The sequence below is a fragment of the Eucalyptus grandis genome, chromosome 3, assembly GCF_016545825.1.
Source record: "Eucalyptus grandis isolate ANBG69807.140 chromosome 3, ASM1654582v1, whole genome shotgun sequence".
In the NCBI taxonomy this organism is placed as follows: domain Eukaryota; kingdom Viridiplantae; phylum Streptophyta; class Magnoliopsida; order Myrtales; family Myrtaceae; genus Eucalyptus; species Eucalyptus grandis.
The window spans coordinates 49697398-49715947 of record NC_052614.1 but is presented as its reverse complement, the minus strand read 5'-3'; the positions used below and the strand labels follow the sequence as shown (position 1 = coordinate 49715947).

Genomic DNA, 18550 nt, shown 5'->3' with positions numbered 1-18550 from the left:
AATCCCGAACACCTAACTCTTCTAAATAAGAGAGATGAGTGATGGTGGCAGGCAAACCCGAAATACGAGTACTAGAGAAGTCCAAGATCCTCAAGCAGGATAGTCCACTAATTGCATCTAGGATTTTGCTAGTAAGATTCTGACAATTGTGGGTAAGATTTTGACAATCGTGGAAACGTAACTCTTCTAGGTGAGAGAGATGAGTGATCGTGGCAGGCAAACTAGAAATACAAGTACCAAAGAAGTCCAAGATCCTCAAATGGGATAGTCTGCCAATTGCATCTAGGATTTCACCGGTAAGATCCCCACAATCCTAGACATGCAACTCTTCTAGGTGAGAGAGATGAGCGATCGTGGCAGGCAAACCAGAAATACCAGTTCTAGAGAAGTCCAAGATCCTCAAGCGGGATAGTTCGCCAATTGCATCTGGTATTTAGCTCGGTAGATTCCAACAACCTTGGACACGTAACTCTTCTAAGTGCGAGAGATGAGCAATCGTGGCAGGCAAACCAGAAATACCAGTTCTAGAGAAGTCCAAGATCCTCAAGCGGGATAGTTCGCCAATTGCATCTGGTATTTGGCACGGTAGATTCCAACAACCTTGGACACGTAACTCTTCTAGGTGAGAGAGATGAGCGATCGTAGTAGGCAAACCCGAAATATAAGTTCTAGAGAAGTCCAAGATCCTCAAACGGGATAGTTCGCCAATTCAATATGGTATTTGGCTCGATAGATTCCAACAATCTTGGACACGCAACTCTTCTAGGTGAGAGAGATGAGCGATTGTGGTAGGCAAACCAGAAATACCAGTTCCAGAGATGTCCAAGATCCTCAAGCGGGATAGTCTACAGATTGCATCTGGGATTTCACCTGTAAGATTCTTACAATCCTGGACATGCAACTCTTCTAGGTGAGAGAGATGAGCGATCGTGGTAGGCAAACTAGAAATACCAGTTCTAGAGAAGTCCAAGATCCTCAAGTGGGATAGTTCGCCAATTGCATCTGGTATTTGGCTCGATAGATTTCGACAACCTTCGACACGTAACTCTTCTAGGTGAGAGAGATGAGCGATCGTGATAGGCAAACCAGAAATACCAGTTCCAGAGATGTCCAAGATCCTCAAATGGGATAGTTTGCCAATTGCATCTGAGATTTTACCCGTAAGATCCTCATAATCCTGGACATGTAACTCTTCTAGGTGAGAGAGATGAGCGATCGTGACAGGCAAACCAGAAATACAAGTTCCAGAGAAGTCCAAGATCCTCAAGCGGGATAGTTCGCCAATTGCATCTGGTATTTGGCTCGATAGATTTCGACAACCTTCGACACGTAACTCTTCTAGGTGAGAGAGATGAGCGATCGTGATAGGCAAACCAGAAATACCAGTTCCAGAGATGTCCAAGATCCTCAAGCGGGATAGTTTGCCAATTGCATCTGGTATTTGGCTCGATAGATTCCGACAACCTTCGACACGTAATCTTCTAGGTGAGAGACATGAGCGATCGTGGCAGGCAAACCAGAAATACTAGTTCTAGAGAAGTCCAAGATCCTCAAATGGGATAGTTTGCCAATTGCATCTGAGATTTTACCCGTAAGATCCTCATAATCCTGGACATGTAACTCTTCTAGGTGAGAGAGATGAGCGATCGTGGCAGGCAAACCAGAAATACCGGTTCTAGAGAAGTCCAAGATCTTCAAGCGGGATAGTTCGCCAATTGCATCTAGTATTTGGCTTGATAGATTCCAACAATCTTGGACATGTAACTCTTCTAGGTGAGAGAGATGAGCGATCGTGGTAGGCAAACTAGAAATACCAGTTCCAGAGATGTCCAAGATCCTCAAGCGGGATAGTTTGCCAATTGCATCTGGTATTTGGCTCGATACATTCCGACAACCTTGGACACGTAACTCTTCTAGGTGAGAGAGATGAGCGATCGTGGTAGGCAAACCAGAAATACCAGTTCCAGAGAAGACCAAGATCCTCAAGCGAGATAGTTCGCCAATTGCATCTAGTATTTGGCTCGATAGATTGCAACAACCTTGGACACGTAACTCTTCTAGGTGAGAGAGATGAGCGATCGTAGTAGGCAAACCAGAAATACCAGTTCCAGACATGTCCAAGATCCTCAAGCGGGATAGTTCGCCAATTGCATCTAGTATTTGGCTCGATAGATTGCAACAACCTTGGACACGTAACTCTACTAGGTGAGAGAGATGAGAGATCATGGTAGGCAAACCAGAAATACCAGTTCCAGAGATGTCCAAGATCCTCAAGCGAGATAGTCTGCCAATTGCATCTAGGATTTCACCTGTAAGATCCTCACAATCCTGGACATGCAACTCTTCTAGGTGAGAGAGATGAGCGATCGTGATAGGCAAACCAGAAATACAAGTTCCAGAGAAGTCCAAGATCCTCAAGCGGGATAGTTCGCCAATTGCATCTGGTATTTGGCTCGATAGATTCCAACAACCTTGGACACGTAACTCTTCTAGGTGAGAGAGATGAGCGATCGTGGTAGGCAAACCAGAAATACCAGTTCCAGAGATGTCCAAGATCCTCAAGCGGGATAGTTCGCCAATTGCATCTAGTATTTGGCTCGATAGATTGCGACAACCTCGGACACGTAACTCTTCTAGGTGAGAGAGATGAGAGATTGTGGTAGGCAAACCAGAAATACCAGTTCCAGAGATGTCCAAGATCCTCAAGCAAGATAGTCTGCCAATTGCATCTAGGATTTCATCTGTAAGATCCTCACAATCCTGGACATGCAACTCTTTTAGGTGAGAGAGATGAGCGATCGTGACAGGCAAACCAGAAATACAAGTTCCAGAGAAGTCCAAGATCCTCAAATGGGATAGTTCGCCAATTGCATATGGTATTTGGCTCAATAGATTTCGACAACCTTCGACACGTAACTCTTCTAGGTGAGAGAGATGAGCGATCATGATAGGCAAACCAGAAATACCAGTTCCAGAGATGTCCAAGATCCTCAAGCGGGATAGTTTGCCAATTGCATCTGATATTTGGCCCGATAGATTCCGACAACCTTGGACACGTAACTCTTCTAGGTGAGAGAGATGAGCGATCGTGGCAGGCAAACCGGAAATACTAGTTCTAGAAAAGTCCAAGATCCTCAAATGGGATAGTTTGCCAATTGCATCTGGGATTTTACCCGTAAGATCCCCACAATCCTGGACATGTAACTCTTCTAGGTGAGAAAGACAAGTGATCGTGGCAGGCAAACCAGAAATACGAGTACTCGAGAAATCCAAGATCCTCAAGCTAGATAGTTTGTTAATTGCATTTGGGATTTTGCCACCAAGATCCCTACAATCCCGAACACGTAACTCTTCTAGGTGAGAGAGATGAGGGATCATGGCAGGCAAACCAGAAATACAAGTACCAGAGAAGTCCAAGATCCTCAAGCGAGATAGTTTGCCAATTGCATATGGGATTTTACCCGTAAGATCCCCACAATACTGGACATGTAACTCTTCTAGGTGAGAGAGATGAGTGATTGTGGCAGGCAAACCAAAAATACAAGTACCAGAGAAGTCCAAGATCCTCAAGCGAGGTAGTCCCCCAATTGCATCTGGTATTTGGCTCGATAGATAAAAACAACCTTGGACACGTAACTCTTCTAGATGAGAGAGATGAGCAATCGTGGTAGGCAAACCAGAAATACTAGTTCTAGAGAAGTCCAAGATCCTCAAGCGAGATAGTCCGCCAATTGCATTTGGGATTTTGTTCGTAAGATACCTACAATCCCGAACACGTAACTCTTCTAGGTAAGAGAGATGAGTGATTGTGGCCGGCAAACCAAAAATGTAAGTACCAGAGAAGTCCAAGATCCTCAAGTGGGATAGTTCGCCAATTGCATCTGGGATTTCACTCATAAGATCCCTACAATCTCGGACATGTAACTCTTCCAGTTGAGAGAGATGAGTGATTGTGTCTGGTAAACCAGAAATACGAGTACATGACAAGTCCAAGATCTGCAAATGGAAAAGATTCCCAATAGCATTTGGGACTTCGCCTGATAGATCCGGACAGTTTGGACAATGTAACTCTTCAAGCATCTCTAGCTATCCAATTGTGTCTGGTAACCTTTTTAACTTTGTATGTCCCATCTTGATGGTTTTGAGTTTCTTTAGATTTCCAATGGAATTAGGGAGACTGTCTATCCCTGAGAATGACAAATCCAACTTGACCAATGATTCTAAAGAACCAACCTCTTCAAGCAACTCCTCAATAGAGTCACATCCATCCATATTTAGAGTTTTCAAGAGCTGTAGCTTACTAATGGAGCAATCAACTGTAATTAACTTGGAGCAGCCAGCAAGTATCAATATCTCCAAATCCGGGGAAGTCGACAAATCGGGTGTCCTTGTTAAGCATTTGCAGTTTCTCAGGTCCAAAACTTTTAGCTTTTTTGCCATCTGCACAACTATGCATCTTAGAACAAAACTCTATAGCCAAAAGACTAGAGTATCCTTACTATGAAGATACAAAAAGGTATAATTCCCAAATCACCCACAAACCCCGAATACCAACACGCTAAGTTTTGCTCCACCCACCGCCACCGGGCACCAAAGACACCACCTTCGACCACAATCTTACCCACGCCACCACCACCCCCCCCCGGCTTCTCTCTCTCTCTCTCAAATGTAATGTAAAGCCTACTTAATAGTCGAGATATAAAGTAACGGATTAAAATATTGTTAAAAAATCAATGCAATTTCTAGAAAATCTAGCGTGCATAAGATATACGTAGAATAGGTATTTGCAGAATAGCCTACAAGCATACTCACACTTGCACGTTAACAATCAAAATTAACAAAAATGAATGATGCAAAGTGAAGTTGATATAAAAGGTGAGATTGATTTTGGGTATCCTACCTTCAACTTAATAGGAGCATCTATTTTAAGTTGAAAAATTGTAGAAAGATCACAAGAGGTGACTAAATGGCAATTGTTAGTGAGGAGGGTACCTAATCGAGTTAAATTGATTTCACACAATATTTGTAGCTCAAAAACTGACCTCAAATTAATTTTAGAAATGGAAAAGGCACTCCATTACATTTTTTCTCCACCCCGAATCTATACCATAGATTTCTCTAAGATTTGATTTGACGCTGTAGTTAAAAATTAGATTTAATGTGATACTCCAGCCTTCACTCATTAACTCAAGTTAATTACAAAAGTATAGATAATGTCATTTTCATTTATTTGACAATTTATTAATGCAATTATAAAGAAAACTATTAAATTGGGTTAGTAAGCCTCTTGAATAAAGTCTCATGATGGTCAAGCTCGCCTTAATTTAAATCATCAACTTAGCTATTCCAAATAAACTTGTGATCCTTTACGCCATTCATGTTGAGTGTTACCAATCTCAAACTTAATTCCAATTGACTCAACTTTTATAGCCATGCAAATCATATCTGATGCATATTGATGGAAAACGGCTACTTTATTGGTGGAGTACCCCAATTCGAAATCCTAAGCAACCTTCATAACCATTAAATCAAGGTTATAAACCACATGAAGCATTTTTATATGTGTGATATAATTGGGTTTTGCTTTGATTCATGCAAAACATATTCTAAACTCAGATAAGATGGGGAGTGCATGCAACCTTTATGTCAATCGCATGAGATAATGATACAAAGAAGTAAAATATATGTCTTGCTTCTATCATCGCAAATGAGGTGATGATAGAAAGAAGTATATAGAGTAAGCCATATCATACCTTCATTTGGCTCCACCCATCCCAGTCATCTCCAATATTGCTATCCGAAAGGTTGAGCATGATCAAATTACTAAAGTGAAAGTTATTTGCATGGAAATTTGTTCCCCATGTTTCCTTAAAAAACCTGTATAGGTTAGGTAGAAGATTCTCGAAGGTGCCATCCAAGCCTTTCACGCGAAGGAACCTTAATTTTGATGTAGCAGCTAATTCTTCAGCCGTATGGATGCTGCTCCAGCCACCACTGGAACTCAGGCTTAGTGCTTCCAGACCTTGATTTCTCTGCCATTAGAGACTCAAGATTAATTAAGCATACAGTTGAAGATATCTTATAAATCATTTGTCCATTTCCCATTATATACTAGTCAAGAAAAATAATAAGCATGTTAATTGCAATCTTCGTAGTTTTTTTGTTTTTTTCTCTAATTGTGTTTGAAAGTAAGTTAAAAACTCTACATACCGCTAGTTTCTTCTGACTTTGCTCGGATTGCTCGTGAAACGGGCTTTGTTGTTTCAAAACTTCCTAAAAACTATGTATTGTTCTACAGTATCTAGAAAAATCTATATGGTCTCTCTCCACCAATTTTAAAGGCCTTTTGACCCAAGTGTTTGAGAGAGCTCTCACTAAAGACAAATGGGAAGTTAAACAAAGCTAACAATAAATAAACGCAAAAATGCAAGAGGTTTCTCATTCCAAATAAAAATTATGGGACATAGTCTTCAATTTTACCTCTTTTCTCTCCCATAGCATTGCTACAGCACGCTCATGAATCCACACCCTCCTACATTTGTGAGGATATTCTTCAACTATGATGTTCCTTCCTAGATCTCGCAATTGGTCATGCATCCAAAATTTATTATCTCTAATTTTTATCAAGGACTGTTGGAGGAGGACACTAATTGCACTCTAACAATCACCCCACATAATGGCTGGATACATTTGGTCCCCGTTGATGAGAAAGCAAGCAATATCCAGAAATACTTCTTTTTCCTCATCCGCCAATCCTTCATAACTTATCATTAATGCATCGCGGACAACTTTCAAAGGACCTTTATTTAACTGCATCAACTCATCTTCCCATTCTCCAATTTTATGACGGGAATGAAGAATTGAACCTATCACCACAACGGCCAAAGGAAGCATTCCCACTCTCCGGACAATTTTCTTTGCAAGATGCTCATATCCTTTTACGGCAGAGTCTCTTCTAAATGCATGCTCACAAAACAACTGAAGTGCCCGACCAAATTCCATTTCATAAACTTCATAAGCCAAAATTCCTTTAGGTTGATTTAGGACCACTTTACTAAATGATTCCACTTGAGTCATCAAGATACTTTTGTCCCTAGTTGTGATAATGATCCTGCTACCTGAATCAAACCAATTAGATTTTCCAGCTAGCTTTTGGAGTTGCTCTTTCTTGTCTAGATCATCAAGAACAATGAGGACCCTTTTAATCCTACATACTTTCCTGATTTGATCCATCCCATCACCTATGTCTTTGATTTGGACAATATCCCTAGAACCAATAAGATTCGATAATAACTTTTTCTGCAAGTTTACAAGACCATCAAGACTATGTTGGGATGATTCTCGAATATTTTGGAGGAAACTAACACCGTCAAACTGAAGAAGTAATTTGTTGAACACAACCTTCGCAAGTGTTGTTTTACCAATACCGCCCATTCCATATATCCCAACGAAATGCACACCACCAGAGTCAACATCCAACTTATCTATTATCGCTTTTATCTGACTATGATCTTCAACCAAATGTTCAGGCACATCCACACCTTTGCCCGTAAGCTTACGCGAAACCTCTTTAACAACCGATTCAATTAGTTCTCCGTGGCTGCAGCAAAGCAGGAAATAATTTTTTCATCAATGACATGAAAGAAAAGGGTATAAATTTCTTCCGGATATGATCTCTGGGTCTCTAGGGACCATATGGTCAAATAAGGAAACCATTTCAGTTCGCTATGGATGGAAATTAACCGTTATAGGAAGCTGATAAGTAAGTTGGAATTTCATGAAAAGCCGCTCAATTTGATAAATTGGAGATGCTTTAGATAATGCATGAGCCGATTGCTGTGAAGTAGACATTCTTGATGGAATGGATGGAGAAAGATTCACAGAACTTAAGAAGGCAATATTTTTTCATAATGCTTGGATCGACAAACTAACATGTTGTGACATAAAATTCAAAGTGCTTGTATTATTGAGTTAATTTATAGGATTGTGTTTATATACGAGTAGGATCCTGAGATAAAACAAAAATAAATTCAGGCTATAGAACAAAATAGAAAGAAGCACAACAAATATTCTTTACAGGTAAAACTGTTTTATTATTTTTTAAGTGAAAAAGTTTTATTTTTGGCAAAATAAAAATTGAACAGATTTTATTTGGTAAGGTCTCGCTGGACCTATCGGAATATTGCATAGAAGAACCTAATTTTTTATTTTTTTCTTCACATCAAAAATTCTAAAATACATTTAACAAACAAAAATTAGCTGATATGAAGCCATATAAATGTTCTCCCTTGAATTATGGATCGGTTAGATTATTTTCCGTTAAATATCCTCCCGTGAATAGTACAACTAGATAAATCTGCCTTCCTTTATGGGCAAAATTGGAATTCAAGAAAGAATCTAAACTGAATATTCCTCTCATAAATGGTGTTAAATGGCTTGGGATAGTTGTGAAACAAATTCGAAAGGTTGGCTATCCTTTTAATAGGTTTAAAAGGTTAATATGAAATTGGAAACTGTTAAAAGGGTTGAGATTTACTTTGTCATTTGGCCTTTCAGTAACAATCATATCAGATACTTTCTCCTAAATCTTCGTACCTATCTATCAATTTTTCCATCTTTAACTTTTTAATATTATTTCTTAATAAAATTAGATTAATCCTGAGGCTACTGGTGGAAGTTTTTTCTTCTTATGAATTTTATTTATTTATTTTATTTATGCAAGGGTACAAAAATATAGAAACAAAATATATAACAAATAAATAAATAGAATTCAAAGACTAGATCTTCTTGAAGGGCCCATTTCAAACATCGCATCAAGTTGTTGCAAACTGTTGTACCTTTAACTTACGATATGCTTGTTCGCCGCAGCACAAATTAATCTATAAGCAATAATTTACATTCTTTGGGCGGTTTGAATTCACTCCAATAGTTAATGTCTTCCATTCCTGGCTCCAAAGATTTTCTACAAGGAATGAAATTTTCCCTAATATTTCAAACTAAACATTTTTTTTTTTGCACATATTCCATTTATCATTCAATGGGAGACTCTTGGAGGGTGTTGTCTAATTTTTCGCAATGTTTATATGCTTAAATTTCATCGTTCATAGTCATTCCATCTCTACTAAATCTATGAGTCATCAATTTCATTTCACTTCAGGAAATACTGCATTTATTCTGGACCAACCCTTTTGCACTACCTTTTATGCCCTGTTATGGAGACAATTGAAGTAATTATTTCAAAGCACCTTTTATTATCGCTCTATATCATAAAATGCACTCAAAAACAACTTTCAATTTCTAACATTATCAAAAAATTCTACAGAAGCTCATGCGCAATGTCTCCTCAGTAATAAAGAATGATAGCTATGTAATGAAAACAAACGATAAATTGGAAACTTAAAATGGCCAAGAGAGTTGAAAAAAAAAAGATTACCTCATGTATCTCATGTGGGTTCTAAACTTCATTGAACTCCTTCCAATCTTTTGACAACTTACATCAATTTCCTAGAACACTTTAAATCACATTTTTTCTCCATTTATCGAAATGCCCTTTTTTTTCTATTCTTTAGTAGTATCCTAAACAATAACACTCTGTCTGAAAAGCAAGATTCAGAGTGGAAAGAATTTTCGTGGAAGGAATGATCGGGTGCTGAATGTGAAGAGGTTGAGAAAATGCAGATGCTGATATGGTAAAATGAGTTCTGCTGGGCCAGCCAATTCTGTTCCTTGCAGAGGTGTGAAGAAAGCAGGGGAAAATTCACACTTTTCCACATTTTCATATAAACTCATTTCCAAATAAAGTCTCAAAAATAATAGAAAATCACAAATTGTGAAGGATCATATAGTAATTATTCAATGCCAATTAAAATTCTTTAATTTTCATAGAAGAATGAGATGTCCACCCAGGCAACCTTCTATATAAATCATTCAAAAAACAATTTTTATCGACTGTAGTAAAGAAATGAAATTCATAGAAATCAAAACACGAAGAAATAGATATGCCGATTTTCATTTTTCATTCTTCATTTTTCATATCCCTACACCATCATTGCCTACGTATCCTACGACTCCAACCAATGCAAAGAATGCCTTTTCTTCACCTTAAATTTCTTTGCCTTCTTTTTCTTCACCCACTAAAGAAACTCTTTCAAACAAAGCATATGAATCTTTTTGAGTGTCCTCGAGTGTTTTGTGCAAAAGTTTTCATTACAGACAGTGACTATGAAATTCTATGGTGCTAAAGTTCAATTGGATGACTTCTTAACTCATAATATAGAAGGTAAACTCCAGTTAATCAAAATAGCACTATTACCTGTTACTGTTCAGGTTGAACCCCCTCATGTCAGCAACCTCTGTTAGAGCCATTTCCCATTCCTCCACTTCATTGCCAAATTTACTCCTGTGCTTATCTAGGGCACCTCTGTACAAAGTGCTTTCAAGCTTAACATCATGAACCTCCACATCGTAGAAAATGGGCAGGATCATTTTTTTCCCATGTGAGGTTGACGTGCATTTTATCATGTGGGCTAGTTCACGGAGACACCACCAACTAGAAGCATAGTTCTTAGACAAGATGGGTATGTAGATATTGGAGTCAGTAAGGGCCCGTTTGGTTCAACTTTGGGGAAATACCATTGGGAGAATGCAAATATCTTTGAGCAAAAGGGGTTTGTGGGAATGTTATACCGTTTGGTAAATTGTAGCATTGAAAGGCAACTTAGTATAAACACCGTTTGGTAAAATTCAGCTTTGTAATTGACTTTTGGTATTTTTTATTTTTTATTTAAGTCAGAAAATCAAATTCCGGTGGCCAGCCAACCAGATCTGGCCGCCGAACCACCAGATCTGGCAGCTGAGATCGCGGAGGCCGAGATCTGCCTCAAGACCGCCCGATCTGCCACCGGACGGCCAGATCTAGCGGCTTGCGGTCCGCGCGGACCCAGGCGGCATCGCCTGGCTCGCGCCCGCCAGGCGACGCCGCCTAGGTCGCGGGTCTCGCCACCCCAAGCAGTGGTCACCGGGGACGCGGGACCCCCACGCGGCGGTGGCGGCTGCCGGAGAAGCCGCACTCTCAGCCGGCGAGGAAGACGAAGACGAAGACGAACGAAGAAGAAAGGGGGAAGAAGATGAACAGTGGATTATGAACAGTGAATCGGCATTTCTGAAATGCCCAATGCCCAAAGCTGGTCCTCCCCAAAGATTGGGCTTTCAAAGATCCCAAATGCTGATATTTGGCCAAGTAGCATTTGAAAATGATTGCCAAACGCAAAAAAATTTCCCCAAGGGGCTTTCGGGAAAGTCCAACCAAACGGGGCCTAAGTGCTCTTGGAAGCCCTTCATTAGTTCCATCACCAGAGCTCACCATGTCATCAGCCCTAAAAACCGAAATTTGGTTTCGAACCAAGTTCTTGTAAAGGAGTTCGACAATGCTATAAGAAGTGTCTGGTCCACTAAAACTTAGGAACACCTGGCATTTAGGTGTTTCGTGGGAAAGCCAAGTTGACCCTGAGACATCCCACAACCTCTCCAGGACAGTGCAACCACAGTTATCCAATACCAAGCTTTCTAAGCCCTTAATGCCCTTAATCGCTTTTATTTTTGGACAAGCTTCTAGCTCAATGTGCTGTAGCTTATCTAACTTTGATAAGTTGGGTAACCTTTCTAATTTATAACAGTCAGAGATACGAAAGTACAACAAGGATTTCAATTCTGACAAACCTTGAATCTCAACCAGCCCGTCCAATCTGTTTAGATCCAAGCGCTGTAGGTTCTTCAAGACTGAGAGAAGAAATATTTTCTCGATGAACTTGCATTTACTTAGTTTCAATTCTGTCAAATTTATTAGCTCTTCATAGATAGAGAAGTATGGCATTGGATATTCAATGACACATAGAATTGACAAATTTTCTAAGTTGGAAAGAGGTGGTAGTAGCTTGATGCCCCTACATTTCAAGGTTGACAAGTTACATGGAAATGAATGAATCAGTTGTTTTTCTGGTGAATTGTTCATCCAGCTTGGGTCAGGTTCCTCTCTTGAAACGGTTAATCCAGATAATTCCAGATAATCTAAATGGACGAGGCTTAAGATATTAGGGATATATGGGAACTGACGTGCTTGAATGTGAAGGCATGTCAAACTTGAGGGAAGCTCAGGCACTCCTTGAAGAGCACTTGAACCCAATTCAAGAGTTTGGAGACAAGAGAGAGAACCTAGCACTGTGGGGAATCTTGATACATGAGTGTAGGATAAGTCCAATATCTTCAAGTGGGATAGCTTCCCAATTTCTTCCAGGTTTTCATATGTCATATCCCAACATTTCTTGGCATGTAACTCTTCAAGCATCTCCACCTGCCCAATTGTACGAGGAAACTTTCTTATCTTTGTATAGCTTACTCTAATCACTTTTAGTTTCTTCATATCTCCAATGGAATTAGGCAGTTCAACTATTCCTGACATTGATAAATCCAACTCAACCAACATTTCCATTTTTCCAAGAGAGCATGGAAGCTTCTCTATCCCCACACACCAACGTAAAGATAAATGTGTAACTTTCACTAACCCTCCAATATAGCTTGGAGGTCGGCTGATTCCAAGGTGCTCGTCTAATATCAAACTCGACAAAGATTCTAGATTGCCGAATGTCTCTGAAAGTTTGAAGCGTTGAAAAGTTTGGGGCATAATAACCTTTGTCAAAGATCGTAGAGAACCAACTTCTTTGGGGAACTCCCCAAGCAACTTGCAACCCTTGATATTCAAAGTCGTTAGGTGCTTTAGCTTACCAATGGAGTGGTCAATTGTGGTTAACTCAACACACCCAGCAAGAATTAGCTTCTCCAAAGACATGAAATTAGAAAAGTCAGGTGTCTTTTTTAACCTTATGCAACCCGTCAGATCTAAAACCTTCAATCTATCCATCTGCAGCCAAAAAAAAAAAACAAGAGTCGAAGTGACAAAATAAATGAGAAATATCAACGTGTCATAATATCACTAATAAGCTTATTATCCATAAGTCATTATTTAGGAAAAACTAGGTGATTTGAATTTCCCAAGTATTTTTTGGGGATGATGCAAATAACTCTTGCTTTTAATTTTTTAGAACAATCTCGCGCCTGAGCTTTTTTTATGGAGTTAGGCCCCTATTAGTAGTCAAATTTATACCCCGGGTAAAAACCAAGAACCACCCCACATTTTACTTCACAAGCTTTATTTCCAAAAACCCTCAGTTCGCTTCTTAGAACGACACTCCATAATCAAAAGAATAAAGTATCCTTGCTACGAAAACACAAAAAATTCTTAATTTCCAAATCAACCACAAGCCCCCAAAACCAACACCCCTAGTTTTTCTCCACCCACCACCATTGACGACCTGGACACCACCTTCGACCACAATCTTCAACATCACCGCATTCAACCCCTCTGTGTAAGAGCTGATTGATTCAAGTTAAAGCTTGAGCCTTCGCTCATTAACTCAGGTAAAAAAGAAAAGTAAAAGTAACGGAATTTTCATTTATTTACTGTTCATTAATGTAATCATAAACATAATATAGATAATCAGCTATTAAATTAGGCTAGTGAGCCGCTTGAATCAAGTACTATGAAGTTGAATCAAGTACTATGAAGCTCAAGCTCACCTTGATTCAAGTAATCAACTTAGCTATTCCAAATAAAATTGTGATCATTTACGCGGTTCAAGCTAAATGTTACCAATCTCAAACTTGATTGCAATTGACTTTTCTATTACTCACCTTGAGGCAAAATGGCACTTACATGTATTGGAACTCACTACTTTTATTGAAATACACCATTTCCAAAGCCTAAGCAACTTTCAGAGTTAAGAAACCAAGGTTATAAACCACAGGAAGCATTTTTTATGTGGGACATTGTTGTCTTTTACTTTGATATAAAAAGATTTAGGATTTACTCATGCAAAATGTATTTACACTCAGATGAAATGAGGAGTGCATCCAACCATTAGGTCAACTGTAGAGGTAATACTACAAACAAGTAAAATATATAACTTGCTTTTATCATTCGAATCAGGTAATGACCAGAAAGAAGTTTATAGAGTAAGGCATATCATACCTTCATTTGGCTCCACCCAACCCAATCATCTCCAATATCACTATCTGAAAGGTCGAGGATGACCAAATTACTAAAGTGAAAGTTGTTTGCACGGAAAGTTGTTTGCCCTGTTTGCCATGAAAGCCATCTTAGCTCTGAAAGAAGATTCTCAAAGTTGCCAGAAAAATCAGACCCTTTCACTCGAAGAAACCTTAATTTTGGTAGACAAGCTAATTCTTTTTGTGTGAAGTTGTGGCCATCGAACATCAGGCTTAGCGCTTCAACATCTTCATTTTTCTGCATATCACAGACTCAATATTGAGCATGCAACATATAGATTACAGAGCTACAACAAAGAGGACACCTAAAGCTTTACCAAACAGTTTCTCCAATGATTGGGCATGCAACATGAAATTTCCAGAACTATAGTTTACTCTTTTTCCCAACAACTAGCTGTTTCTTCCTCTTCTATGTAATCTAAATTTCGAGTTTCCATTTCTTACTGAAGATATCATATTTCCAGTTTCTACTTTTTAGGAATTATAACAAGTATATTAATTCAAAAACCATCATAGTTTACCTCTTTTCTCTCCAATAGGTTCAAGGCTTTCTCATGTATCCACACCCTACAAAACTTGCGAGGGTATTCTTCAAGAATGATGTACCTTCCAAAGTCTCGAACTTGGTCATGCATCCAAAACCTATTATCACCTCTAATTTTTACCAAGGACTTGCAAGAGAGAACCCTCATTACAGTTGCAGGATAGTAATCATAATCCTTCCACATGATGAATGGATATGTTTTGTCGTCATTGGTGAAAAAACATGCTATATCCAAAAATATTTCTTTTTCCTTACCCTCTAATCATTTATAACTTATCATTAATGATTTTCGCACTTTGTCAAAAGGACCTTCCTTTAACTTCTTCAGCGTCTCATCTCATACTTCTCTTTTATCCAAATGCCCCAGATCACTGCCCAAGTCAAAAAGATGAGACCCTATCACCACAACGGCCAAAGGAAGCATGCCCACTGTATGAACAATTTCTCTCGAAGGATCCCCATATTCTTTTACAGCAGAGTTACTTCTAAATGCATACTTATAAAACAGATCAAGTGCTAGATCAAATCTCATTCCAAGAACTTCGTAAGGCAAAATTCCTTTAAGTTGGTCTACTTGAGTCTTTAGGATGCTTTCTTCCCGAGTTGTGATAATGATTCTACTACCAGAACAAAACCAATCAGATTTTCCAGCTAGATTTTCAAGTTGCTCTTTCTCATCTACATCATCAAGTATGATGAGTACTTTTTTATTTCTAAATACTCTTTTGATCATCTTGATCCCACCATCAACATTCTCAATATGGTCAGTAATTGTAGAACTGACAAAACCTGATAAGAGCTTTTTCTGCAACTTTAAAAGACCGTCATGAGGTTGCGATGATGCTCAAACGTCATCAAGAAAACAACAACCTTCAAAGTGAGAAGATAGCTTGTTGAACATGAATTTGGTGAGAGTTGTTTTTCCAACACCACCCATGCCGTGGATACCAACAAAAAGTACACTGTCAGACCCAACATCCAACAATTTCATTATGGCTTCCACCTGAATGCTATCTTCAACAAAATGTTCAGTCACACTCATGTGTCTTGTATTAAGCTTACGGGAAACCTGTTCAACAATGGAGTCAATTTCTTCTCCTTGGCTGCAGCAAGCATGAAAATTTTGTTTCAGTCAAAAACATGATAGACTGAAGGACTCTAGGGAACATGTGGATATATAAATCAGCTATTTCAACAACTCAAACAAATGGAAATTAAGCATTATAATCAGATGTACTGGTCATTATATTTTGAGTACAGGTTGGGTCAGACATAGTTTTTTGCGAGTTTGAGACAAAGATCCCCTTCACCCACACCTCATTTCCTTTTGTAGGTTTTCGAGCACAATTCCAGTCAAGATTCCATTAACTTCTAATGTAATGCCACGCACAGTTTCTTCCAGACAGATGTAGTTTGCAACTATTGACCATGAGAAAAAGTGCAGGAAAAAATCCCCTTTGCCTATAAGATCCTATCCCTTTTGACACGTGCAACCTCTACAAGAGCCTTCTTCCACCGCTTTAATTCATCAGGGCCAAACTTCTTCAAACTGGTTTTGAGCTTAACATCTTCCTTTCCATACAAATCTTGAAATATTGTTCTCTTTCACATATTATGTTCAATTTTTCCGTATTGTGTCAATAATTTCTTTTCATTAATTAGTACTTCTAATATTTCATAATAGGGTGCAAAATCTTTTAAACGTTCATTTTTTGCATACATGCATCGCATGTGTACTTTTGTAATGTTAATTGTGCACTCTTTTTGGAACAAACTCTAATCATATCTTGGTATAAATTTAAAATCGCAATATTCCTATCGATTCGACAATTTACTATGAATATGTTAATTGTGCAAAATTTTGTGATTACCGTGGGAAGGGAAAAAAAACATAGAAAGACATTATTTCCACTATACTTATTGTGATGATTTGGTTTATTATAAAAATCAATTAAGCAAAAAATATGATCAAGTAAGAAGTTGATTTCACGTGTCAGGTCACATCGGTTTAACGAGGCGTGAATTCAAAAATGGCTTATTTGGGTCAGCTTTGACTCGATTTGTTGTGCTTTGAAAAAATCAGCCTTATTCTAATTTTTGTGAGGGTTCCCGCACGCTGGGTCTAGCTTTCATTAATTTGTAATGCAAATCTTAAATACATGCCCCAATGCTTTATGTTCAGAAATTTCAAAGGACAAACTTTAATCCAATGAAATGTAAATATTTAGCTTATTAACCATAAGAAGTGGAGGAAATTTACCGTTTGCCCATAAGTTCCCGTCCAATTCTACCTCCAATCTCGACAAGGGCACTTTCCCATCGCTCCAATTCGTCGGAGCCAACCTTCTCCTTGTGCTTGAGTATGGCTTTCTTGTACAAATCAGTTTTGAGCTTCGCATCATCAGCCTTCACATCATAGAAAATGGGGATGATCTCTTTCTTTGGATCTGATTTCAAGATGCATTCTACCATGCGGGCTACCTCACGGAGACACCATGAACTAGAGGCGAAGTTTTGAGAGAAGATGGGTATGCAGATCCGAGACTCATTCACTGCCTTCAAAACTTCACTGATTTCTTCACCATCTTCGAGTTCTTCACTGTCGAGGAAAACGCGGATCCCCACACGTACCATGCTGCGGTAAAGGTAATCAGTGAAGTTCAGGCGCGTGTCGCTTCCCCTGAAACTCAAAAACACGTCGTACTCGGATTCTGGCTTAGTTTCCATGCTCAGGCTTGCCTCCGAGCTCCTCTTCCTCTTCATTTTGGTCAGGATTGCCTCCGAGCTCCTCGTCCTCTTCATTTTGGCCGATCGTCTCAGAATCCTGCCAACAACTATGGGCTTCAACCTAAGGGGACTCGGAAATAGGAATACCATCAAACAAGCGCAACCAATGGCATCTAACATTTATGCGTGCGAGTTTCTTTCTCGCGCCTCGACGTCTGTCAAGATATGTATATATCTCAGCAATTATTTAAATTTTCAAGTCAAGTAGATTACGTGCTTACAGTCTGCCTAGTGGACGGAGTTCAGACGGTGATGCCTCGATGGAGTTCAAATTGCGGCCGATCCTCTGCTCTGTATTCACCCACGAATCCCAGAAAAACTGGCGTGATTTTTGGCTCTGCGATTGCTCTCGATGCGGGGAAAAACATCAAGAACGCCGGGGCGATGGAGGTGAACTTCTGGGATAGAGAGGACCCGTAGCTGAAAGATCTGGCGTTCACCCCTCTCTCTCCCCTCAAAACCGGTTCCTCCTCTCTGCGTTCGTCACTCGCCCGAACGATTTCTAGCGGGTTATGGAAAAAGGAATTGAATACCGCCTCCTCCACCTTCTGCCGTGTCTGCGTGCTCTTCTTGGGTACGTGCCCCGCCTCTCTCTCTCTCTCTCTCTCTCGAAAGTAACCTAGAAATCGAAGGCGAGTTTCTGGGAAACGAAGCAACGTCGCCGAAGATCAGACCTTTGGACGTGCAGAGAGACTGGGAGGAGTCCCCCCGGTGGAAAATTGAAAGCCCAATATTACCAAGTCACGTGGGACGCACGCGGCACAACACGCGGTGTGATTAAACGACAGTTGGCTGAAGACTAGAGAACAATATATTGAAAGAAAAAAGGGAGAAAGGTGGAAAATTGAAATTTTGACAGATTTTTCCATGTTTTAACGACGTTAGAAGGACATTGGATTGATCAATAAATGGTAAATTTTTACAGATTTTTCCATGGTTTTCATCGTGACTTGGCCAAAAAAAGTACGAGCTAGAAGACAGAGAAGAGGTAGGTTCCTCTTCACAGCAAAAGAATAATGGGATTGGATATCGATTAGTGTTTTTTTTTTTTTGTCAACTAATTAGAGATCGATTTTTTTAATTTTTTTTTTAATTTTC

General features: G+C 39.3%; 4 protein-coding genes across 5 annotated transcripts; all 4 read right to left on the bottom strand.

Moving 5' to 3' along the window:
- Positions 1 to 1407: 1407 nt before the first annotated feature.
- Positions 1408 to 4440, bottom strand: LOC120291927 (receptor-like protein kinase 2). Its single transcript, XM_039309737.1, has 2 exons — positions 4234 to 4440; positions 1408 to 3996 (listed from the first exon to the last, which is right to left on the bottom strand). Exons 1-2 carry the CDS (start codon positions 4438 to 4440, stop codon positions 1408 to 1410), a joined length of 2796 nt encoding a protein of 931 aa, XP_039165671.1.
- Positions 4441 to 6657: 2217 nt separating this feature from the next.
- On the bottom strand, positions 6658 to 10592 carry LOC120291926 (TMV resistance protein N-like). Its single transcript, XM_039309736.1, has 2 exons — positions 10313 to 10592; positions 6658 to 7600 (listed from the first exon to the last, which is right to left on the bottom strand). The coding sequence occupies exons 1-2, from the start codon at positions 10519 to 10521 to the stop codon at positions 6658 to 6660; spliced, it is 1152 nt and encodes a 383-aa protein (XP_039165670.1). The 5' UTR covers positions 10522 to 10592.
- A 204-nt stretch (positions 10593 to 10796) lies between these two features.
- On the bottom strand, positions 10797 to 15398 carry LOC120291925 (disease resistance protein RUN1-like). The gene is made up of 4 exons (XM_039309735.1): positions 15009 to 15398; positions 14084 to 14359; positions 11306 to 12916; positions 10797 to 11051 (listed from the first exon to the last, which is right to left on the bottom strand). The coding sequence occupies exons 1-4, from the start codon at positions 15396 to 15398 to the stop codon at positions 10797 to 10799; spliced, it is 2532 nt and encodes an 843-aa protein (XP_039165669.1).
- LOC120292267 (toll/interleukin-1 receptor-like protein) lies at positions 14649 to 17481 on the bottom strand. Of its 2 annotated transcripts, XM_039310544.1 has the most exons (3): positions 17370 to 17481; positions 16926 to 17300; positions 14649 to 15768 (listed from the first exon to the last, which is right to left on the bottom strand). In XM_039310544.1, exons 1-3 carry the CDS (start codon positions 17465 to 17467, stop codon positions 15510 to 15512), a joined length of 732 nt encoding a protein of 243 aa, XP_039166478.1. In that variant the 5' UTR covers positions 17468 to 17481; the 3' UTR covers positions 14649 to 15509. The 2 variants fall into 2 exon arrangements, with proteins under 2 accessions (XP_039166478.1, XP_039166477.1); XM_039310543.1 differs by having other exon boundaries at positions 16926 to 17481.
- Between the last annotated feature and the right edge of the window lie 1069 nt (positions 17482 to 18550).